The sequence below is a fragment of the Calonectris borealis genome, chromosome 4 (genome assembly GCF_964195595.1).
Source record: "Calonectris borealis chromosome 4, bCalBor7.hap1.2, whole genome shotgun sequence".
NCBI lineage: Eukaryota > Metazoa > Chordata > Aves > Procellariiformes > Procellariidae > Calonectris > Calonectris borealis.
The window spans coordinates 3,037,191-3,063,282 of record NC_134315.1 but is presented as its reverse complement, the minus strand read 5'-3'; the positions used below and the strand labels follow the sequence as shown (position 1 = coordinate 3,063,282).

The 26,092-nt window shown below is 44.2% G+C and overlaps 1 protein-coding gene across 8 annotated transcripts in view; it reads right to left on the bottom strand.

The window, feature by feature from the left end:
- The window catches only part of SLC4A11 (solute carrier family 4 member 11), a 101,677-nt gene that overhangs the window by 42,130 nt on the left and 33,455 nt on the right, over window positions 1-26,092 (bottom strand). For 7 of the 8 annotated variants that reach the window (XM_075148380.1, XM_075148381.1, XM_075148378.1 and 4 more), the window contains 6 exons: window positions 19,544-19,590; window positions 14,705-14,936; window positions 13,994-14,056; window positions 13,368-13,449; window positions 4,205-4,328; window positions 796-1,002 (listed from right to left, as the gene is read on the bottom strand). In XM_075148380.1, the coding sequence (XP_075004481.1) occupies window positions 796-1,002; window positions 4,205-4,328; window positions 13,368-13,449; window positions 13,994-14,056; window positions 14,705-14,936; window positions 19,544-19,590 (755 nt within the window). The remainder of the gene's footprint in view (window positions 1-795; window positions 1,003-4,204; window positions 4,329-13,367; window positions 13,450-13,993; window positions 14,057-14,704; window positions 14,937-19,543; window positions 19,591-26,092) is intronic. The other variant, XM_075148379.1, reaches the window with a different exon arrangement.

Below are 26,092 nucleotides of genomic sequence, written 5' to 3'. Positions count from 1 at the left end.
TGCTCATTTCCAGATGTGCAGATCAAAACCCCTTAAGTCTATTCCAGGAAAAAAAAAAGTGATAAGTTAACCAGCTTCTGCACTGTAGGCAACACAAAGCTTTAAGGTTACTTGTAATTCGGGGACAGAAGCAGCAAGCTAGAGATGGCACAGTTTGTTTTTCAGGTACGCTGTCTGGTTAAAGAATGAATTTCTGAACGGAAAAGCAAAGCGATGACCAATACACAGGAAATTCCAGAAAAGAAAGCTGAGTTACAGCATTTCCCTCGAACTTTAAAGTACAAAGCAAGTAACATTTTACAGAGCTACAGATCAAACAGTGAGAAGTCAGGCCAGATACTGACAGGCAACTTTTAAGTGAAATTACCACGCAGGCATGGCCAAGAAGTCTTTCGGCTGCGGGAAAGACAAGCAGCAGTTTCCTTCAGAGACTTCTGATTGTAAGGATTAAGTACCTTGGACTGACAACGCACAGTGATCCATTAATCCCACCCTTGACTAAGCATCTGGAATCAAAGTCCTGTAATCATTTCAACCCCCTACTGCTCTGCATCCCTTCAGCACCTGTCTCTTTGAAGTGTGGTTTTTTTTTTTTTTTTAGATTTACAACAGGAGCTGAGGAAGGTGGACATACACACAGCAGCCGTTTGTAGAAACCTCAGCACTGAGAGCTTGCTAGGAAAGCCCATTGGATGCAAGCAGCACAACTGCTTCATCTCCTTACCCCAAAATCCTTGCACTTGTGCATTTGGACACCACTGAAGCAGGGGCGTGGCAGATGTTGGCCAGTCTTACCTTGAGTGGCTTAGGACCGTGCGACTTGTGCCCATCGCTCATTGCTGAGGGTCTCTGATTCACCACCGTCAACAAGTGGCGTTGGTGGACTAAGGCTTCCTTGAACTCCTCCTCAGTTTTGGTTTCTAGGAGTTTCTGCCGAAAGGTTATGTCTGAAAACATCGTGGCAAAGGTCCTGCCCACTTCTGTGGCAGTTTTGGTACTTTTCTGAGTGGGGAGGGAAAAAAAAGACAGAAAAAAACCTTGTAAAACTATTTTCTTTCACTTCTGAAAGATAAAACAACTGCTTTGCCCCATTGGGCACCATCTGAAGCGCAAGCTGCCTAGCTTCCAGGACCCCAGAGACACCTGATGGAGAAGGGTACATGTGGAAGCTGTGCAGACGAACACACCAACCACAGCAGGATCCTGTGAAGGCATCAACATTCAGGCCCTGACCAAAAGCACTGATCAGTCTTACTTGATCAACGTCCCAGGATTCGATCCAATGCTGAATCATGCTGAGCATGCATTTTATCCCCCGTCTCCCTTCAAGCCTGCTGAGGCTAAACAAGTAAGAGCCTTTGCTGTCCTACAGCACCTCAGCATTACTGCTACTGGGGTGGAAAGACACTGTAATCAAGGTTCCTGCAAGTAGTAGTGTCCTGATGTCTCTTCCAGAAAACAGATTATTGTGCACATCTGCTTCATCAGCTTCCTATTTTCTAGGCATTAAAACTCAATTCGGTTGGCCTCTCTGGGGCAATTCTGACAGCACAAGTGGAGATTTAGAGCTGTCGGCTAAAGTAACTACTGTCATGGAGGAAAGCATAGGAAAGAAGCAGCTGAGCATGCACACCAGCAGCGCTGCCTATCTTCACTAAATGCTCGGAAGGGACAGGAGACTTGCAAATGTGAAAAAGGAACAAGTGCCTATTTGCAGGCTTTAACATTTCCGTGAGCCACAGGCCTGATTCTTTGAGGGTCCAGCTTCAACAGTATCCAAGCCCGCTTTCCTATTGCTCAAAGCACCTTGGAAATTAGATACAAAAGGAGACTGAGCTCCCCATCCCTGCACAAACTCACCAAATTCAAGCCCTACAAACCCTGACCTGCTCAACTGCTTGTACCACCTTGGTCAGGACAGATAAGATACCTGCCAAGGCAAAGTTATGTAGAACCATAGCTCATTAAGAGCTCCTTTTGATGCAAAGTTTTAACCCACCCGCCTTAGCTACACTCAACATTCATCATGCAGCAACTGCTAGAGACACCCAAACAACCACCCTCCTTTGGACAGCCTCCAAGCTCCTCGCATTACTGTGAAAAGTAGTAGCGAGCATATGCGATTGATCTGAATTAGTTTTCATGATTCATTACAAAGCAGGTGAAGAATTTCTTCATAAACACAACCAAATAATTCAGTGTTGCTTGACGCAGAGGCATGGACATGTGGGTGGCACTGCACTAGTCCCAAAATCATCACTAACTATACTTGCTCCATCACTCACATTGCCCTGCCTCCACCTCTCCTCCATCGCCCTCTCTCCATCACAGGGAATGTCCCTTCAGACACACTTGCTAGGACATGTTCAATTTAAGTTTCTAGGGAAGGGTTTGGATTTCAGTGAAGATGATCTACTCTAGGAATTGCTTTGGTCCTTTCAGACTGAACCAGCCTAGATTTGCCGTCTTCTCCTTCACCTCTAAGCAGCAGCAGTCCTTGGGCTGGATGCTGCAAGGGGTTACTTCAAGCCGCCCAATGCTTCTCCCTTTCTTTGCTTTCCCAGAAAGAGAGATGAATGGTTTAGAGGACAAGCGCAGAGATTTGCAAGGAAACTCAAGTTTTTTCCATCCTCCATATTAAAGAAGGCCAAGGATCTGGATTCCTCAGCACAACAGATGCCCATTTTCTGCGCTTTTTTTCTTCCCCTCCCCAAGCAAGGCTCATTTAATCTGTTACTGTCAGCAGGTTAATTATTTTAACTGCTGTACCAGAAATGCGTACTTAGAGCTGGCTAGATAAACTCATTTAAAATAAAAAGCGTATTGGCAACTGCAGCTCTGCTTGGCCTCCACTCCCTTTCCTTAATTTGATGCTGCCCATTGGAATTGCAAACTTTCAGGATACAAGCGGATGCAGAGCTGTTCGCTAGGTGCTTTGCACGTAGCTGGCCGGAGATAAGCAAACTGACATACAATGAAAGAGATCAATGCAGTTGCGCAGGGGGTTCAGTTGTTTGCCTGCTGCTTTTCATAAGGAACATCAATATGTTTTCAGCCTGTTGGGTTTGAGATCTATGCCAAAAGCATTGAACTGCTCAGTTGGGAAAGATCTGCCAGAAATCCTGGGAAATGAGGAAACACCAGTATTTCCATTTAAACAAGGGTGGTGGTGGAGGGGAGGAGGAGACAGGCAGACCAGACTAGAAGGTCCCAAGGTCACACGGATAGCATTAAAGTGCAGGAAATTGAATCAGGATATGTCCTGTTCCAGACAAGGTCCCCAACCTCTCCAGCACCTCCCAGAAGCACAGACCTAGTAGCACCAAGGTGTAAACAGCCAGCTTAAGTGTGAAAAGGTCTTGAGCTTTGAACCATTCAACCATTAGCTAGAAGAACACACCATCTTGATCAAGCCAGTGCTTTCTAGGAAGACAGGATAGTGATTCCCCAATTGACCTTGATGGCCCCCCGTGATACTGCAGTAAATGTGTACTACTATGTCATTTGTTGGCCTTGTCTACACCAAAGAACCAGCAAGTACACTTAAGCAAGCTTTAACCTCGGTGTTTCAAGTGCCAAAAGCTGTGAAAACACATCCCGAAGGACCTCGGCACAGTCTGACCTTAAAAGCACCCCAGCTCCCAAATAGTCTCGCCCATAGTGCAATAGAGCTCACAAAACTACATCTACTTCTTGGTTACCTCAGTCCATCTACAACTGCAGTGTAACCGCCAGTCCCATCAAGTGTTTGCTGGGAAGCAACCCAGACCTTTGCAGTGGGGCATCAGCTGCAGACTCGCAAGAGCCCTTCACAAGCCTGGCTTTAACCAGGAACAGCATTCCTTACCTCTAAAAACAGTAACTAAACTGGTAAAGCTGGAAGGAGGGAATCTGTCGAGTATTACCTGCGTCACAGAGGTAGCTCTAGCAAAAAGCGTATGGGGACTACAGATACTTGATCTGCAGCGTTCTCCTCCCAGTCAGGCTAGTGGCCATTCTCCAGTATGAGATGAGGATGCAGCTGACTAATCTACTCCTGTTAGAATAAACCACCTTGACAACTGCTGAGAAGATCTCAGGCCTTTTCACGTCCCCTTGTGTCTTAAAAATAATACATTGTCATTAACCCTAAAAGGAGACCAAAGAAAAGCAATCTTGGGAGAATCCTCTGAAGCACCAGAGCAAACAAGAGAGCAGTACTCACCATTTTAGGAGGAGCCAGGACTAATATCACAAATCTCACTTCACAGGAGTTTTCACCCCAATTCTGAGGCCTCTCCAGGCGGCTGATGCAAACGTGACGTCGCTGAAGGGACTTTATAGTGCAACTGTCAAGGAAGATGGCATTGTTATACATACCATTGTGACACATGGCATGCTCTCTCCGCAAAGTTTATAAACACACGTTTCAACTCTGAGAAATACAAAGTGTTGTTGGTTGTGAAAGGCTCACTTCTGAAGTCTTAAACAGTGACTTTAAGTTACTGTTAGCTCAATTCTGCTAGCTCTTTTGTAGAATTTGAACACCCATGTTTTTATGGGAAATAACTTTCAAGATTTCAAGGTGTATTCTTCCTCTTCCCCCATCTGCTTTTTAATAGCCAAGAAATCAAAAGACAGAGAATGCAACATACCTAGTACTTGCAGTGCTACAGAAGCTTCTACAAAAAAACCCTCTTAGAAAAAACCCAACACCTACATTACTGGAAAGCAGTTTACACTTCATTTCATTTCACCTGATCTCCCGAAGTGCTTTTGGAAACATTAAGGCAAGATGCCAGACCAACATATTTCCACTTCTTTTGCCTTGGGCAGATCTCTCTCTCTGATTGAATGGCTTTCCCCATTTGCTCTCAGCTGTTATTTTTCCACTTTGTGGTACAGGTGTATTACAGAAACCAAGCTGACCTCCTTGCTCAAGATCTACAGAGGCTGTAGCAGGCAGGATTACTGCTCAGAGGGAAATCCTTGGCTGCAATCCAGCCAGCCTTGCTGGGCATGCGATGGCTGTTTGTCTCCCATAACAAAGACTAGCAACGAGTTGTTTGAAATAAACACAGAGATCATCTGTGGAAGCCATGACAGACCAGGTCTGTCTCCACCCTGGGATATTTAAACAGAGCTGTGATCTGAGTAGCCATCACTTTTCCTGCAGGGAAATTCTGACAAAGCAGCGAAGAGGCTTGGTGCAGTTGCAGGAAGAGGTTAACACCAGCCTGGACCGCAGATCTCCTGTTCCCATTAAAGCCACCTACTACTTCAAGTCTTCTGAAAAGCACTGATGAGATAGATGCATAGGTTTTGCCTATTGACACTGCAAGAAGTATGGAAGTGTGTTTTCCTACCTCATAGTGATATTTTTTTTTCCCCCGGTTCAAAGTCACTTAGACTGCTTGCTCCCTTTTATTCATCTAGCAAGCATCTATCACAGTCCTTAAATCATCTCTCCTTTAACCCTCTTCCATAATCCTAGCCTATTTTTTTCCTTTTGACATATATTCTCACACCCATGCACCCTGAAGGTTGTTCCAGTAATGGCTGCTGAAGATCTTTGGCTGGAGATGTACTAGTCAGGAGCACATTATATTTTCTATTAAATTCTTAATAACTTGCATACAAAATCACACCACCAACTATTTTCTTATTGAGTTTGACTTCCTGATCACAGACTGGAAACAGCCTACTTACACAAATTAGTCTGACAAAGGCACTTGTCTGAGAGCAACCAAACAGCTTAATTAGAACAACATAGGTCATGAGTAAGATGACAGAGTTTCATTTATTTCCTAACTCCCCTCCACCACAGCCCCTTGTCCTTTCTCTACACGAATCAGCTTTGTAAGGGAGAAAGATCAAGGTAGGTCCTAAGGTTAGGAATAAATCTCTTCTAAAGTAATTAAAAATAGAGTGCAAGCTATCTTCTCAACTAAACCCATAGTTTGGATCTGCAACAATCATTGTCCTTGTCCTTCCCTCCCAAGGGATCAAACGAGCACAGACAACGCTGGTTTTCACAAGCAAATCAAAGCCCTCGGTAGCAATCCCGCTGTGGCTGGACAGCGTACAAGTCTCCTTGTGTTACAGTTCAACAAGCCAACAGGGAAGATACGTGATCTCCGGGCTTTATACTAACAGGAGAACCTTCAAGTGGTCCAACACCTTCAGTTCTCTCCTTATCCACCTGAACTGGTCAACAACAGTGACAAGTTAATGCACCATTAGCAAAAATGACCCTTATTTTGTGCTCCATTCTCAGTATTTGATGTTGAGCTCACCGATTAATTTGTTTTAAAAAGGAAGGCATCTGGGCATTTTAAACATCATTTCTACTCCAGAGATGGCCAGAAGCAGGTATCAGATACCTATAGCTCACAGAGCTATATTAACACTTTCCAGACATCATCCCTTTCCTGCCACGTCTATCGGGCAGTACCTGACCTAGCAAGAACTACTGAAGTACAAAGCATGACCAGAGAAGACTTATTACAGGGCAAGGGACGATCACACACCAGCACACTCCTGGTGCCTGAAGTCCGGGAGGATACCAAGGCATGCACATGAACGTAAGTTTATACGTGTTGTGGAGGTACGAGTTACCAGCCACCCCTCAGCAGTGCTGCTCAGCAGTACCTGCTTGCCTGCTCCCTCCCCACTTGACTAAATCCAAGAACTGAAACCTCCCCAGAATTTCAGCTTGGTCCTACCTGTGGCAGGAAAGCCAACATGCAGGAGCCCTGCTCCCCTAGCTACAATATGTGAAGTCAGGTAGCAATATAACAAGTTATTTGGAAAAATCTATTATATAGTGCAATAATTAAGCAAGCCACACGTTCTTCTGCAGCTAGCTTTCTCCCTGAAATGACAGCGTTGTTTCAGCTCCAGTAACTTGTTTCTGAGGCCGTGCTTTCCAGATATGACAGTCCTGCCAACAGTACCAGTCCACAGGGCTACAACATCACTTCAGCTCAAGAGCTCCTTGGGTGTGGAAGGGAAAAAACTTGACTCTATAAGAGTCCAGTTATTTGTTATCGGATCGCTTTCACATACAAGCTAATTTTCCTAGCAGCCACAACAAAACCTTGTGTTTCTCTAAATCAGGAGACCACTGTTTCCTCATGTTGAGGAACTAGGAAAGCGTGCAACAAGAGGATCTCACAGTGCTTAGGCAGTACGGGAAGGTTTAGCAACATTGAGCACATTCACAAGACACCAAGAAACCCACTGTCATCATTACCTATTTTTATCTGAAATAGTTTTATCCGCAGTGCTGGAGTTTGAGACTTCTCACACCTATGAGACAGTTTCTTCCAACTCTTCTGTAAAGAGTTCTATTGACACTGACACATGCATCTGAATCCCAGTATCACCAGTAAAACTGAGTGTGGACTACTGAAGAATTTCCAACCTAGTTTAGGTCAATGTATGGACACAATTTAAGTCAATAATACCTTTACAAATCAGGCTGAGGTGGTTTAGTGAGGGTAAACCAGAGTAAAACCAGATTTAAACAGGCGCCCCAGAAGGTCTGATGCACCTGAGCATTGCTGCACAGAGGGGAGAAACGGTGCCGTTGTGCAGAATGCAGCCTCATCTGCACCGAGCCTGGTCTCACTCTGTTATATCTGCTTATTTGGGGGAAAAAAAAAAACCAACTGGTGTCTTAGTACTTATAGCCAAGTCACTTCTGCCCATGCAGCATTCAGCATATCTCAAGCTTTTCTTCAACCTGAAGCCATTATTTGGCTGACTCAAATCCTATTCCCCAGTGTAGCACTTGCAGCTCCCACTTTTGTTTTAACTCCAGAATCCAGATACAAATATAATACAAACCAAAACTGGAGTCCCTACTAGACTTGTACAAATATTTGTAAAGGACAAAAAAGTTATATGGTTCACATGGAGAAATCCCAAGTTATGCAAGACCGCAGGTAAAACTCAGCATAATTCAGGCCAAGAGGAGAGCCACCTTCAAAATGAAGCAACATTTTTCAAGTAGCACTTAAGTAAATTCCCCACTAAGAAAAAAAAATTCTGAAGGCTAAATAGCCAAAGCCCCAAAAAACCTGAGAACTAGCAAGACATTTTCAGCTGACTCTAAATCAAGTCTGGTTTGGCCAAAGACTCCGAGTTCCCTTTTGGTTTGGGTTGAGCTAAATTTGATTCTCCTTTGGTTTGGCCAACGAGCTGAAAAATCTATTTTCACCCAGTATTAGTCACACAAGGAAATGCTGGGCTATGATTTAACGAGATGCCAGGTTGTGTTCTCAGCAATTTTATCTTGATCCTCCAATAATTGAGCTCATAAAAAGGGCATTTAAATTATAGCACGCATTCCTGCTTCGCTGTCCTCCTCTCTTTCCAGGCTGCGTATCTAGCAGCGTTGAGCGTGGCACTCAGATGGTAAGAACTGGCAACATTCCACCAAAATCACTGATAGACCAAGTCACACACTGCAGGTCTGCCCCACGCCCAAGATGTTATCAGAGTAATAACACATTTCTCAAACAAATCATAAAAAGGGTCAAACTATGGAGACCCAAGAGAAACAGAAACCCTCTTTAAACAAGGCAAGAAAGGAAGTTAATTCAGAAACAAATTATCCCCTGCAGTAAGAAAAAGTGCCCAGCAGAGGTAATCAGCTAGCCAGCCTTTTCCTGTCCCAATGCAGAACAACAATGACACTTCTTGTTCTCATCCACTGCAAATAAATCTTCCTCCGCAAGGCAGCTCCAAGCACAAGCTTTCAGAAACCAGAATTCACAAGCGAGGAATGAGGCTGTGACCAGCAAGCCAGCTCACCCGCAGCTTGGCACAAAGTTGTTTCAGCAACAAAGTCGCTCCAGGCTGGATATCGTTTTGGGCTGGTAAATGCACTTTGCTGGGCTCCAGAAAGACCCATCCTCACTAGCAGTGAATCTCTCTAGGGGAAAGTATTTCCTACAGGTCAATGCATGAGCAGACACCTCCTCCTCCTCCCTGTACAGATGCTGCAGGCACTGAAACAAGTCACCCTTCTCTCCAACAGATCTCCTTCAGGACCCAAATTCCTAATGAAGGGTCTGAATTTGAGAACTCCTTTTCCTAACACAGCACCTGCAAGAGCTTCAGCTCTCTAGCATAAGCTGGGACAGCCCAACAAGGCTAGCTACAGGCACTTAAAAGAAAATCAATCGGTTCTTTGAACCCAAAGAACGCTTGAGAGATGATGGTTGCAAATTTTGGAGAAGAGGCTCTTGTTTACAAGACTCCAAATCTTGTAATCATCCCTCTGAAGGAGAATATTTGTTTTAAACAGTTGAACTGTTTAATTTCCCATAGCATCCCATTTTGCTCTTTGAAAGAAGGGGCACATGAAATAGGCTTTGCATTACTTTTGTTGAGAGATCCATTAGTAACATGTTTCACACAACCATCAGTTACACATTAAATGTGAGACGTTACTACTCTTAAAGTTTATTTGAACAGCAGTCTTGCTTGATACACAAAATAACCTCACAATACCTGTTTTTGAAAGGCTACCTGCGTTTTTCTGAGTTAAAACTCTTCCACAGAAATCATTGCAACGACACACTATATCAGAGTAAGCAATTTTATAGCAACACAGAGCACACAAACTACTAAACAACTCTTTGCTTGCAGAGAGGCATTTTTCCTCTGCTTTGCCTGTTAAAACAGCTTTAGCAAATCAGTTGAATGCACTGAAAATAAGTCCTTCACCAATCCATGTGCCTTATCAATACAGCCAAAGGAAATTACTCTTCAACTACTCAATCCAGACTACGAAGCAGCTTGCTTTCATGTTTTTCTAAGGATTCAGCTTTGGAGGAAAGCAATTATATCCATCTCCTGGCAAGAAGAATATAGCCTGGAAGTTGTGATGCCTGGGGAATTCCACTCAGCTCAGGCAGCATTTGTTCAATAACCCACACAGCTGGTGTTTTCTCCTAGGAGGACATCAAGGAGAGAGATCTACGAGCAGGCAGTTAAGTTACTTTAACATCCTTAGCATTAGGTATCCTTCACTCCAAGGGAAAAAAAACTTAAGAAAATAGGCATTTGCATCTCCATTTGTCAGACAGCGAAAGAAAGAATTGGGTGTGATAGGACTTGGCTTGTGATGGCAGCCACTTCTCCTTATACTCTCCATTGAATAAGGGGGGGGACTTTCCTCGGGCTTTTTGAGCCACAAAGCTGTGCAACACCAAAACCAATAGCTCTCATAGGGGCTTCTTCCTCACCTGTCCTGATCCAGGCATGCAAAGCATCCAAGTTTACCCGCTCCAAGCTTTGGGTAGTTGATGGGGAACTCCGAGCACCCTCCTGGCAGCACATCTACCTGCTGCAGTCATTGCGTGCTGGAGGGGTACCGAAGTACCTCCCTAAGCTCCTACTAACAGCAGAGCTTCCTCATGCGAAATAACTGATTAAGTCTGAAGATAACAGTTCAGCACTCCGTGTTCTGGGACAGGTCTGGCTATCCCTCATCCCAAGTTCTCTAATGAAACAATCAACCAGCAGCTTCACAGTGAAACAGCAAGAGATCTCCATGCCAGTTTGCGTCCTGCTGTTCTGGCAAATGCTATGAATAGGACATAGAGTTGTGTCTATGGTTTAAGATACAAGATCATGTCCTTGACTGATGAAGCTAATCTATAACTCTGAAGATTTGCTTTCTAGTTAGAAAACCATCATGTACACAAATACCTAGCAACCTTCATTCTTCTAGAGCTGAAGATTGCTTGTTAGTGGGGCATGAAGTACTGTGCTACTCTCAGCTACACAGAATTTTAATGAAGGAGCCTCAAGTTTTCCACAAATTTATGTACCCTGGTATGGCTTCAGCAAGATCATGTTTTTGTCATTCTTGACAAAAAAAGTCCCAAAGCCTATTGTGAATCAGAAGCCAGTTGTTTTCCTGGACTTCAATGAAACATTTAAACCTTCAGATCTTCAATTCCCCAATGGTTTGTTCTGTCATATGGCTATAGCCCAGATCCATATGGTACATCTGACCTTGCTGGCAGTTCAATAGACCTGAAACTGTCAGGAAAGCACCAATTCCAGCAGAAGCAGAATACCTATTTCGCCCTAGGTTTTCCCCATCGCTCTTCCCTGAGGATAAGTCAGATAAAGAGCAGCCCTCTCTCCAGCACAGAAGGGAGAGGGAACCAAATTTTTGTGTCCATTAGGAATGCTCTTCTGCAGCCAGACTCTGCACAACTCAGTGAAAATCCTACGCAAGTTTTTTCTTTCTGACTCTAAGTTAATTTTGGCTTTAATATTTCCTCTTGAAATCAATGCAGAAGCAGCACTACCAAAACCGTATCTCTGAGCTGCTCTTCCTCATTAATATAATCATATCATGATACTCAAGCCTATCTCATCCACTAGGAATAAAAAGTTAGTTACGGTGCACAAAAAACAGTAGTGCTAATTTAAAATTTAGTAAAGAGTATAGACTAAATGCAAGGATAAAGAACAGCAGATAACTTAAAGGTTCTTCCCACTCATATGGAAAATTTTTTCATCAACAAATTCCTTTTACTTCAGAGTTTTGGAAGTTGTTTTGCAATCTGACTTCAAGAAAAATGTAAGATCTAAAAATATGGTTCTCAATCTGTTGCACAATAGCTACAGCAGAAATACAGTGCAGTAATTAGATAATTATAGTTAATAACTCATCACTGCTTTCCCACCACTTTCTTCTCCCTCTTCACAGCAACAAAAGGAAGAAACAAGGAAAGTTTTGCACAAGACACCTTCAGGCTGTAAGCTTATTTTTCAAATCATGTCTTGTCATGGAAGCAAGTATTACTCACATGGATGCATTTAAAGCTTTGGCACACTTTCCACAGAAAGGCTGAACCTACCCTTTTCAGCTTCAGGTATATAATCACAGCATTTGTATCATGACCTTTAGAAATGCTGTTATTAAGTCAACGCTCTCCAAAGCTTCCATAGAGCCATATCACATGCTACAGTAGAAACTTCCACCCTCTACCCTTCCTAGACCAGGATGTAAGTATCCTTATTGCTGCTATCCTACCTATAGCATCCGAAGGGGAGAAAACTGCTCAAAAGCCCTCTTGGTTGATCAGTCCAGAAAGACCATTTTACTGTGTAAACTCATTTTCTTTGTGCAAGCTGCTCTGTACATGCCAAGCATAAGTGTAGAGCTGACAGTAGCTCATGCAGCACAGACATGTTCCAGTTCACTTATTTCACAGAACAGAGCCCTATATGCAATAGTTACCTTTTCACATGAAGGCCACAATTATCTCTTTCATAAGAGATTGGAAACAAGGGTGGGTTTTTTTGTTGTTTGTTGGCGTTTTTTGGTTCTGTTGTTGTTGTGTTGTTTTTTTTTTTTTTAAAAAAAACATTTATTTCCAAGGCAGAATACTCCACATTTTTTCCAGCCATAAGCAGAGGGTAGGAGAAGAACTGCTAGTAGAACAAAAGCTATTGACAGTTGTCCTAGCAAACTGGCTGTGAAGGCTAAAATATGTGCATGCACTCCCCAAGCCTTTAGGCACCTATCCAACAAACCCTAGTAATTTCTCTGGGAATTAACATATTTCTTGACAACTTGACTTAGACTGCATACGCATAAGGCAACAGAGAGAAGTCAAATCGCATTGGTTTGGTTGACTCAGCAACTCATGTTCTGGCCTTCCTCTTTGAAGGGACAGTTTGGCTCACCCAACATGCTTGACTTTGGGACAATAATTTCAAAACCCAGTTTTGGTCAAGTGGAAGCTGGGGTGAAGCCACCATGTCTCATAAATCCCAGGTGACATAGTCCTTACTGTCTTAAGGGTCTGGTCCAATGTTTAACGGTGTTGACAATTAATCAGCGACTGAATTAATTGTCAAAGTAATCAGTGTCTAAATAGTGTCGGAATTTCTGACTTCAATTTTCAGTTACAAAGTTTAGATGTTTTCATCAAAGGACCTGAGAAATCTTTTGGTACAAGTTCCCAGACTTTGGCAGGCAAAGTAGTCCATGAACCAGTTTGCTTGTCCCTTTCAGAAGTTCCTCTCATTAACATTTCTCAGTAATTAGCATTTTCTGGCTCAGACTTTTTTCAGCATTCTTAGCTTGTTAACACCAGATTTCGATAGCATCCAAGAGCTTAAAGCCCTGTAGAGACTGTGGTCATCTCTGCTCAGGCTGCTGCTTGACCATTTGCAAAGAGGAGCAGCCCAATGCTGAGACTGAGATCCCACAGACCAGGATGCACAGAGAGGGCACCACCATCCCGATTTCCAAGGGCACCGTCTGAACTGCTCTTCTTCCCAGCAGGAGGAAGAGTTACAAGTTCTGAGCAGCCAGTGGATTCTGCTAATCTAACCCAGGTACTTACATGATACAGAGCCAGGACTGCTGATACTGCACCCCTGTGACTGTCGCTGTGACCCCTTGAATTGTATCTGATAAGAGGTGAACTAGGAAAAGAAGAGAGGGAAACGTTACAGGCTGTCCATGTTTGGTTTGCAACTGCAAATAACATTTCCTTTCAAATGGAAGCTGAGTACTAAGACCAAGCATACTTATTTATCTGCACAGTGGATTGATGCAAGGGTGGGGGGTGACAGAGAAAGATGGAAACATTTGTCCCGATGCTTTTGAATTCTGTCCTTAAACTATTCACAGCTTGGAAAGGCAGCTGTTTTCTCCTCCCAACATCAACCTACTGCAATATTAGATTATTAGATTAGCATTATTCAACACACACACATAGACAGGACCAGAAGAGGCATTGTCTTCTGACTCCCCTGCCCTCTCTCCCCCTCTTCTTAACTACTGTTCTCAGATTATTTTATGGCATTGCTTATTTTTTCTTTATTGGCAGAAAGCCTATATTAAAGAGATTATAAATGCGAAGCTCTAAGACAGGTAGCAAGAAGTAACCAAAGCATGAACATGCTTACTACATGCTCAGGACTTGACATATCTGTTAAACAAATTCACTGAGGCTGTGACAGTTACATTTGAGGTGCGATGTACATGTTTGTATATTCATTCCTGTTGACTCTGAAACATCATGGGTGCCTACAGAGAAACAACGCTTAGTTAAGCTTCTTTACATCTTGGGCTAAAAGGTAGCGTTTTAGACTACACTATGACATTTGCTGATAGCTTAAGGTGACATGTGAGCCAACAACGTTGGCCAGGGCTGCCCTAGTTGAGTTTCTGGAGGAAAAGAAGGCATCTCTTGTCCCTCCCAGTGTGCTGGGAGCAACGCGAAGGCTCAGCCCTCCCCAACCAATTACTTGTCCAAAGCAGTCAAACTTCCCCAGCCTGGGTGAATTCAGATGAAGAATCACAAGGCAAAGGAGCCATTTCTGAAGGGACACCAGCAAGTGCCTCCTTGCTGAAGAGCATCAGACACTTGTCTGAGGACAAGCACACCTAATAGGCCCAAACAGACAGGACACTCCACTGCTGTAGACTTCTCACCCCAGAGAACACCACTATGTATCATCTTAATGAAAGAGGGGCAAGACTCCACCAAAACATAAAAACCCCAGAGACACGAGACCCTTCACCCTGGGTGACATAGAAAAAATAAACCCGCAGTGCCACATGCAACATGCAAGTCTGGGGACCGCAGAGTAGTGAGTGTTCAACACACCACCAATGGAAAGGATAACAACTTAACAGTAACCCACAGGCAAAAACAAATCAAGAGTTGATTACCATTCCCTTCGCGTGGGGTCCCTGAATCCGTGAATAAAGTGCTCATGATTTTTTCAAAGTTGCAGCTTGGCTCCATGTTCTCAGGATCTTCAGCAAAGTGTTTCAGCATCTCTCGAAGAACATCATCCAAGGAGGTGGCCGTTTCATCAAGGATGATGCTGGCTCTGGCCAAGAACCCATCCAGGTCTCGGTGGGCTCTGACTTCCTCCTCAAAATTCTTTAATTTCAGGTACTGTGTTAAGAAGAGGTCAGAGCGTCAGACAGCTACGCACAATACCTAACAGCAAAGGACTAGGATCTGTGTAGTTCACAAGCAGACAGTTTCGTTGAGGTTACTGCCACCGAACCAACGATTCTGGAATCACTTTGACCATTCAGATCACGTTATAGAAGAAAAGGAGGTTTATGTTATATTATTAATGCATCGAAGGCTGGCATTTCCAAGGCTTACCCTAACAGTCACCACAGGTGAATACCTAGGCACCATTTACACCCTGACATAGAAAGCAGAATTAAAAAAAAAATAAATAGTTTTGTTGCCTCAGATAAAGCACAGAAGTTAGCCTAAAATCAAAAATGCTTAAGGTAGCATTTAAAATCCTCTTCAGGTTTAAATAATTCAAGAAGTTTGCAGAAAGGTAGGAAGAGTTATTTGGAAGAAATGGACTGTGAGCTCAGCAGCAAGAAAAATTACCAGCATGCATCTCAGTGCAACCTAACCCAGTTCTTCTCAAACTGGGAACCATCTCTCTTCCAGTGCTCCTGGTTAGGGAGCCTGAAGTGGGAGATAGGCAATGCCATCCAGCCCATCGCCTTTTTTGACACTTCTTAAATTCCTATTGTTCCCACTCCCAAGGAATTTTTCTTCCTTTGTGCATAACATTTAGCTTTGAATCAATGAAAAAAAAAAAAACCAGAAACCAAAAACCAAAACCACAACAGCAGAGGCTGAAACTGTCTCAACTCTCTGTTGCCCCAGGTTTGTTGGCCTTGAGATGGAAGAAACAGTATGTATGCTGTATTACAGAACCCCATCTCCTTTCTCTATTTGTCAGCTGTGAAGTTCATTAATTGAGTGATCAAACTACAAATGCATCATTCCCATTTCATAGTCCTCAGAAATTCACACACGCAGTTAGCACTCACAGTACTGGTCAAGAAGGACTGACAGTCCTGTCCTCTCCCTTCAACAGCTTAAGATTGAGTGAGGAAATGGGAACCGCACTTTGTTATATGGATCTTCCTTCCGACGGGAAACCAGCCAGGCTTGAATTCATGATGTTGAGGGCCAGATTGTCAAGATACATTTAAACCCCCAGTTCCCCTTAAGCTCAGTAAGAATCAAGCTCTGAATTGCTTTTACAAGTCTGACACCAAGTTGCCTCCACAACCAGGACCTTGGCACATTCCCCCCAAGTTACAGGACCACCCCAGAGCCTGAGTCATGAATACCCTCCTCTCACACATATCCTCTCCACCTTTTCCATTTATAGCCTAAACAGAGGGAAAAAATCCTAATATCTCACTAATCACTGTAATTATCACAGCAACTATCAAGTTGTCAGTACACATCCATTGCAATTAGCACTGTTTTACTTTGCATCAATCACTTCGTACACAGCATCCTTGAGAGGGAGAATTCTCTGAAGGATTTCAGCTCCCACCCCCAAGGCTTTGTTGCCATCTGCTCTTAGGAGAGGAGACAGTGACACAGCTACATTAGAACTCCACCTAAAAGACCATATAACTGCAAGTGGCCAAGTCGGTCTCAGATTATCACTGCACAAGAGTAGATTAAAACATCTATCACCATCTGTAACACTGGTGTTCATGGGGTCACCATATGACCAGCAACCACTTCCCAAAAGTAACTCATTTTGGCTTGGCTGGCATGCAGAGTCCAACTGAGGATGTTGGTTCAAACAGCAAAAAGGCCAAATGACCTAGACAGGATTTAACAAGGTGGATGGCAGAGGAGGTACCCACGGAGGTATGAGGAAGGTTAAGAGCATCAGGACTGACACAGTGCCGAGGAGCTTTCAAAAAAGAAAGAGTAGCTTTGTGTCACCAACGTCTCCCATGCATGAGAAAAGCCACCAGAAGCAGAACAGTGGAAGGAGAGAGTTGAGGGACAGCTTAGAGACAGCAGAAATGAATCAAAGGCATTCAGAAGAAGGCTATTATCTGTCCACATCATCTCAATCAACATTGATCCTCCACTGAGCAGTGCACGACAGCATCATTTGCTTGTTGTGGTAGGACAGCACTGTCAGAGCTTGCTGCAAGTTATAAGGATTCAGCTCCAGCTCTGCCACAGACTTCAGGAAATGCCTTGGATAAACAATTTTCCATGCCTCAGTCCTGTTTTATTCCCCTGGTCCTTTATAGGAAATAGAGGCATTACCCATCATTACCATCACTCCCATAATATTGGGGAAGATATGCACCTTGAACATCGCAAGGCAAATAGCCACCATGAAAGGATATAAATACCCCACTCCCTGAGACAAACCAAAATCAAATTAGTGGAAGCACTGGTACAGCAGCACCTTGGAGATAACTCAAACAGAACTGTTCCAGTCAGGACACCCAGTGGTTTTAGGAGAGATTAATGATTGCTCCTTCACAAATATTTTTAGCTAGATACTCAAGTCACACCAGGATACTTGATGCTGGAAACTGCTTAGCAAGAAACCCAAGACAGCTACCCAATAGCCATTTTAATAGCATTGAGTATCCTTGATTGCAAAGCTGCGCATTGCATTGTGGTAAGAACAGAGGCTGTTGTGCCAAAGAAGGGGGAACGCATTGAAACAGCCTCTCCTGACTTCAGGCAGGTCTCCTGGCTAAAGTCGCACACTCTATCTGTACAAAAAAGAGCTCTCAGCGCTCATCAAGGCCCAAAATGCATATTCTCTGCTGGGTGGCTGCTCTGGAGATCACTTCCGCTTACAGACACTGCAAGAACCTTACAAGAAGGGGTGTCCAAAAAGCACGTTGTCCTGAGCAGAGCTCTACCTGTGCTGCTGCCATGGTCACTTGGGCCAATTCCCTCAGAAACACACCGTGATGGTGATTAAATGGTTCAAACCGCACAAAGGAGCTTCTCCTTATTTATGCCTCCCAAGTGCCATGCCAGATAGCAACTTGCCCGAGACACAGATTGCCCTTCCAGCACTCCTGAAGGGGCACAAGAACCACAGGTCTACCACCAGAGACAGGGACAACCTAGCAAGGAAACATCTCCAGATACAGCTTCTGACCTGACCACTTTTCTGCTAGCGACTCCCCCTTCCCAGACACTTGGAACCATCTCCTCCATGACTCAGGTCCCAATTTCCTTTGCATTTGAAGTGCAAAATTTCTAGTCATACTCCCTGGAGGCAAAAACTAGCAATAGTATCTTTTCTCAAGCCCTGCTAAAGCATGCTAGCTCTCTGCTATTTGTTGTTCAACAGCACACTAAAATGCTCGAGCATGAACCATAGGCCAGAAAAGCAGGAATCCTACAGCTCTGAAAAGGAAAAAGAAAATAGAAGACACTTAAGTGTTAGCAGTTTCCAACCATTTCTTATCCGAGGCAGATCCTGCATTTGGACTTAGAATGCATACTTTAAGTGATTAAGTTCTTCAGTTACTTTCAGTCAAGTGCACGCAGCTTGGAGAACCTTGGCACTAGTATCAGACAAGACAAATTGTTGACAAAGATATTTCCACTCCTGAGCACAGAATAGCTTATTGTAACTTCTATGACTTAATATCAAACAACGTTTAATTTTTTTGTTGGTGGTGGGTTTGGTTTTTGTGAGGGTTTTTTTTTGGTTGTGGGGGTTTGTTTTGTTTGCTTTTTTAAACTTTGGGGAAGGTTTCTTCTACTAAAGCTATTACACATTTTCCTCCCCTTACTAATTCAGCCTGCTGAAACACCTTTTCAGGATCTGAACTGCCTTAGAGGCCCTAAAGCAAAACAGAGTTGAAGAGCTCTCCGGGATTCCCTAAAAAAGCCCCCAGGGCTTTGGTACACAGATTTAAGAACCCAAATTACAACCTTCAACGAAGCCTGCAATATATGATCTACCAGGATCAGCGATGCTGCAAGTTTTCACGCAGCCAGCCAGCCCCTCCAGCCTACAGACGAGGCAAGAGTCAAGACAACCTTAAAGCACCACGAGCCATGCCTCACAGCCCCAAAGACCAAGACTTCATGTGGTATTACATATCAATCCATTTCCTCGCCGCATACTTTCTGTGTACTTTCACAGTCGGAGGTTTGTAGTAATACAGCCTACACGAATTTTTTTTGCATTTTCACCTTATCGTTATTGAGTTACGGTCTTGAGAGCAAGTGTAAACTAAGCGTTGTTTCCTATTCGTCCTCCTAGACTGCATGTTTCTAGGGAATCCACTCCTGCTGAACCTCGTGAAGGCAGATCTGATTAACTAGAATAAACAGGAAACCAAATCACAGCAGTGTCTATTGGGTGTTTCTGCTTTCAGCTCAAGAGGAGCTCAGCAGCCTGAACCTCTACGGCGCATACTTGGATCCCTTTGCAGGCAGCTGCAGAAGAGAAAGTGATGAATTAACATGTCAAGGAATTGTCTGGGACAAAAAGCAGTGGAACAATCGGAATTACAGAGAAATTGTTTGGAGGACAAGCAGCACATGGCTTTTTATGTTTAAATAAAGACAGAGGAATTCAAGGAAAGAGGCATTAATACACCTTCTATTTTAGCCAGTAAAAGCAACCTCCTCACCCCAATGGAGTGTTTCAAGGTCCTTTTCTCTGCTTCTAGATGACGAAGAAAATAATAAATTGATCACACAGCATTCCTACTTACCTTCCTTGATGTGTGCAGTAACACGCAGCCAGCACTTTCATTTTCAGCTGGAAAGGGGAAAAAATAAAATAAAATCAGGAAAGAGTTACTATCACAGGTACCTGACAGGCAAGCAGGAACCAAGCAGAAGCTCAGAATAAGGTGAAGTATCATTCTCCTGGCAGAGGATGATCTCTAGAAAAAAGCAGAGATTCAATTTTTACAACATTTCCCATTTTGGAAATGTAAAGTGTAGAAGCAGCCTTTGGTATTATCTGATCAGTTAGGGTTTGAGTCTTGCAGCTTGGTGGTTTTTTTTTTTTTTTAGATTCCCTGCGTATTTTTACCCTTCACCCCTCCCTTCCCTCCCCTCCCCCCCCCCCAAATCTAACTCCTAATCCTTTAGGTAATCATTTAATCCCATGCGTCGTTGTTTGATAGATTGAGGCTAAGATTGCATGAGTCACTTGTTTGGAAACCATTCTTATCCTCGTTAAAGAGTCAACAATAACACCCAGGCACTTCCAAGGGAGCAGGCTGCGAGAGATCACACGCAGTGACTGGAAGATGAGCACATTAATGTCCTGTCAACTCACCACGCTGCCTCCATAAATCTAAGCGTAAAGCAACAGAGCTCTTGGGAAAGAAAACTGCTGTTTAGAGACTATTAAATGTCACTTAATATGCAGCTGAGTTACATGGACAGGGATACCCAAAAAGTTCCCAGTTCAAACTTCCAAGCACCAACATTAACATTTTCTCAGAGTATCTGTGAAGCAATTTTTGGGTATAAGCTAAAAAACATAAATAAAACCCAGTTGTTTTTGCCACAAGGCCACTCTGTACTCTTGTATCCAAGGCAGCACCTCTGTAGCATCACTAGTATCACAGGTACTGTCTGCGCATCCTTCTCCTCCAAAAAAACCTACAAGGTTGACCTGCTATCAACGTTATACATGAAACGCATGAACAGTTTTCATTCAAATGAGTATAGTGACAGCATGGAAAAAACCACCGAAGACCAAAAATATTTCCAGAGGCCAAGCTGTGGAAAAGTACAGAGATGTAACACAGAGTTACAGCTATTCAGACAAGGTTTTTGCTTCCTTTCCAGATCTGGACTTCCAAATCCTAACCCTATAAGAACTGCTGCAATCCCATTTCACAGGCTGACCACACACACAGGCACCTTCAAGCCCAGGCCTGCTACTGTCCAAAAAAATAGCTGACTGAGGATGCAGTTCAGCTGCACACACATGAAAACACTAGAACTCCAAAAAAAGTAATGATTTTTTTTTGCACAGAGAAAGCTGCTTTAAAAACCATCCCTGATCAAGCTGGAGTTTAAGTCATGTCCATGTTAAAAGGCTGCCACTCAAACTGGGAAGAGAGTTGACCACAGTAGAGAAGAGGGAAAGGATTGCCTTCATCTGCCACTAAACAAAATAAGATGGTTCAGAGGCTTTGGTTACATCACCCAACTTCTCCCAAAGTTCTTGGATGCTGTACATGTGATTAAAAGCATCATTTAACTAGACAAGTCTGCTGGTGCAACTGGCCCAATTATTACGCTTTTGACACATCTGTTGGCACATCTTTTGGAAAACACAAGCTGTTTCATCTAAAAAATGCTATTGATTATTAAAAAGCAAGCACCCGAATAAACCAGAAACATCAAGCGTTTTCCCCGGGCTCTTGCATTTCTAGTTCTTCAACACTCACTTACTCAACTTACAGCCTAATTACACATGCAAGAGTACGCTGGAAGATTTGGAAGCCATAAATATTCATTGAGGAGAAAACATGTTTTGGTTTTTCTGCTCTTGCAAGAAATAGTTTTAGAGACAAAAAATACCCACAACCCCTGAACAATAGCAAGCACGTGCTAAGAAGATACCTGCATATCTGCAGTCTGTCCTTACGGATGCATACAAATGCAACAGAAATTCATCCTGTCCTTTTATTATGCAGCAACTCTTGATCCCTCTTATCAGTTTCAAGCATGTATCAATCTTCGCTGCTGACAGCTCTCTCAGGTGCTCATCTCAGATGAGCACCGAGTGCTGCTTTATCAACACAAGCAAAAACATTTAATTACATTTGTTGGACCAGGATCTTTCAAACTTCTCAAAAACGCTGTTCTGGGTACAGAGGTGATGCTTTGGAAGGCCCAGAGCCTCGTTCATCATTTCATCCAAACAACACGCCACTCAGACTTGATCCAGGGAAAGGAGACAGCTGGATACAGCCATCCCAGTTGTGGGATGTTATCTTAAAGGCCCGCTGAAGTGCTATAACATTACTCAGGGATAGTAGCAAATCCACTGGAACATGAAAAATGGGGGGAAAAATACACAGAGACTTCCCAAGTGTTGTTCTGCCTGGCTTACGAACCACTCATTTACTTACTGCAGGGGAACTCACTAGGCAATGCGAGATAAAACCCTGCATGAGGTTGCCCATGACACATCTATCAGGAGATAGCTGGGCTAAAGCCCAACCCACCACCACCAGCCTGCCACCCATTTTCTCCTCCTTCATGACACTATCACTGCTTCCCTCCAGTTATGGAGGAGCTGAAAAGATGCAACACCCTTGACCCTTGCACCTCCATGGAAGAGCCCTTCATGGGGAGAAAATGGATACTGAAAACCATGGATTCACCCTCTACTGACAAGGCAGAAATCAATCACCAGTTATGTCTCACTACCAGCAGTGGTAACTAGATTTCACACCTAAATGTCAGGATTAAGCATACTTAAACAGAAAGAAGAGGTTAGGGCCACGTAAAATTTTCATTTCTATTTTTGTGGTCCTCCTTGCTGGACAAAGCAGGCTGCAAAAGTCTATTTTAGGCAAGCTAGCTAGCTACGGGCATTACTGTCTCTGTCCTCACATAGTTAAAGGAGAGCTGCCAGGGGTGGCTGACCTTATCTGTTAGGCTGTGCTCCAGGTTCTGCCCAGGGGAAAACCAAAAAGTCAGCAACGCATCTCCGACATCCCCTGGCAGCCACATCAAGGCGACACGCATATCCCGAATTTCTAGGATGCATGCACGCAAGCACGCAGCGTTATTGAATACGCTACAAGCGACTCGCTGGGAGTTCACGTCAGTTTTAGCAACACTGATGAATTGCCAGCATTAGACTTACGCTTGTGGCCTCGTGTCAGCACATTCAGAGCCCTGCCAGGGCACCGTGGAACGCCTCCATTTTTTATTTCCCACCATTTGCAGAAGAACAGGACCCATTCGGCTTCGACATTATCAAGAAGATTTAATATTTGGAAGCAAGAAATACATTTGCTGTACTCCAAAGCCTTTTCATTGCAGCTGCCCTTTATAAAACATCCCTGATAGCAATCCAGAGAAATGAAATCCCCTACTTGCTTCCCCTCCACCCCCTGTTTAGATAATGACATCTTCTATACAAAGACAGCCCTGAAAACAAACCCATGAAAGTCATATACCAAAGTTTAAGGCTTTCACCTTTTGCCTTAAGAGATCTCCTTTCACTTAAGATCCCCTTTCCATCCCTTCCCTCATACAGGTCCCCAGTGCTACCCTTAACACCTGAGAAGACCCAAAAGTCTTTGGCACGAAGCCACCACTGGATATCTCAAGACCATATTTTTCTTTGGGATAAAGGAGTGGAAATTGGAGAGCAGGAACCTTCTGGCTGTGCAGGTGTCAGTGCAAGCTACTTTAGATCTACATGCACTCCCCAGTGCATCTGCATCGTAAATAGGCTAATAAATCAGAGCAGAATACTACGTTAGGACTTCCATGGTTTTCTCAGAAAAATATCAAGGATCTGGTGTACGTGGAAGTATTTAAGGCTTGGGAGGGGTTTACTGTAAAAAAAAAGGTATTTTATCTGGGCTTTCTTCAGGGGTCTGAGCAAATCTAAGCCTCAACCACTTGTGTTGAACCACACTGCGAGCAGCAAAAACTGTTCTGCTTTTAGAATCCATTGCCTTAAAAAAAAATAAAAACACATCAGCACATGGCATGACAGGAGCTTGTAAGGAGCAGTGGAGATACCTCTAACCCATCACTGGCAGTGAGGGATTGCACAAGCAGGATCTCAAGGGGATTCTTTGCTTTGCTGTCCTGCCACGGCTGTGCTGAGTCTGGACTCATCACCATCAGACTTGAGTAGTTTTGCTTAAATATTGTTAGATAAATAGTTGTGCCCCAACTATCCCACATTCCCACGATAGGGTGGTGGGCTGAGCTGCAGCAGAAAGCCTAAAAATCAGCCAGGTTCCTCCTTCTTAAACCCACACCCAGGTTAACAGCAGGTGGGAATAAGCAACTAGCTGCAAGTTTGGAAAGGAGCAGGCAGGGTGGGGAGGAAAACCTCACCCGAGTAATGCTCAGCACAGACATCGCAACGGCTGGGCAGGTGAAGACTAATCGCCTCGCGTTCCTCTCTGGAGGAATTGGAAAGACAGGCTGACAGAACAGACAGACTGACCAGGGCTCTTGTACAGAGCCAGGGACAAGATAAAAGGGCCAAGCGCTGTGTCACTTGTCACACCCCCCAACTCCTCAGACATGCACACACTACAAAAGCAAAGTCTCTTTTTTAAGAAAAGCTGCAATAGCTTTTGTCATTAAGTTGGGGGCAGGTGAAAAAGGTGCAGGGTTTTTTTCCTATACCAACTGGAGGGACAGGGCGCTCAAAATCCCAGGGGAAGCTGCCCCGAAGCAAACTCGAGGTGAAGCACCTAAAAGGGAGAACGCTGCCTTCGTGCAGAATCACCCGCGCTATCCAAACCCCCCCTCCCGCACCTCCCTTGGCTTCGTAAGCACCGCTTTGAAAACACCCTTGTCAGGAAATTTGGAGGGAGGCCGTCTCCCCCCCGCCGCGACACAATCGGTGTATCCACTTTCCATTAGGGTATAGGAAGCCTCAGGAGTCCAACATCCCACTCTGACATCAAACTGCTAAAACAGGAGTTATCAGATGGAACGCGTGGGTCAGCATTGTGCCTCGAGACATAAAAAGGACCTTGGTATTAATGTGAGGAAATGTGACTATTGTGTGCAGAATGATACCCATTCAGGCCCAGACCACTTGTCTCTGGACGCTACTCTCTCTGGAATATCCTTGGCGCCAGCATCTAGCATTTCTCCTCGTCCCCTTAAAGAAAAAAAGTCATCTCGGCAGGGGCTGGGCCATGAGTTAGAGCACCGTGTTTTGCTCAGAGCAGCAGCAGCGGGCGTGCACGTGCGTGCCTCTGGAGCGGATTACAGGAAACTGTTGATTCTCCGTATCTAGGAATGATCAATTGTCCAGAGGGTGGAACAGGCTTTAATTTCTCATGAAGCGTAAATTGTGTTCCGTTATTTCCCCCACACACCCCAACAAAGCCACATCCTGCTTTCCGATTGGCTTTTACGCTGCCATCAGGATTTTGCCTTCTTCCCCCCAAAAAACAGCTTCAGGCACCTCTCTGCAGCTAAAACCACCAGTATGGGCATCAGCTGTAAGTGGCAGTGCTTACTGCAAAAGTTGAGCAGCTACAGCTCCACAAATCCCTGATAAATTGTGCCCAAGTTTAGGAAAAAAATCCTGTGCAAACCCCTCTATTGCAATCTGGGGAAGGGAGGAGAAGGTGAATTGTTTTAAAACCCCAAACTACAAGAACAAGGTCCAAACGATGAAGATATTTGCCCGGTTGATTTAAGGGAGCCACTAAGGAGACAAGAACACTGTGATCGACGCAAGGCCCCGCACACTTCGCAGACCCACTGCAACAACTGAGGCTTGCGTTGCCTGTCCACCATCTTCAAGGCTCAGCCTAAAAGAAATTGCTGTATTCATTTGCAGGGGTTTATTTCTAAGCGTGCTGCAGATAAAGCAGCAAGCGGTTGGATGCCCTAGTTCGACGTTTCTGCGACAGGCTGAAGGGATGCAGGTATGTACACCTGCAGCCCAGGCTCCAGAAGGATTTATGGAAAAGCCCACATTTAAAATACAAAAAGACATAGTCAAATTCACATCCAGACAGCACTAAGACAGAAGGGTTAATACACTTCTAGCTGGGTGAGAGAATAGGAAAGCAGTTGTAAAGCCATGTGGGAGCCTGCAAGCCACTAGACAGCTAACCCGGTAGCTATGAAATAAGCAGGGCTTGTAGCACACCAGTCTGGAGAGGAAAGAGGTCCCCCCCGCTGCACTCCAAACTCACTGATGCTCCTCATCCTCTCTGGCACAAATTCCCAGGGAACAGAGTATCAAGCTGGATTTTCCACCTGCAGCACAGGAAAGGTAACATCCCCGCTCCTGTGGCAGGGGCTCCCTCTCCGAACTCAGGCATGGGTGTCAGAGAAAAGGGACTTCATTTAGGACAGGAATGCAGTACCGACTCCTACGATATACATGCAGCAGGGCACGGACCTAACATTTTACTTGTATCCATTTATTGTGACTTCAGAACAAGTCTCAGTCTCTAAAAACCATCCTGATCTTCCCCCAAAAATGCAGATCCCAGGTCCAAAAGCATCCAGCTTCAGATAAAGACCCACCTTCATGTTGGAGCTACTAACATTTGCTGAAAACA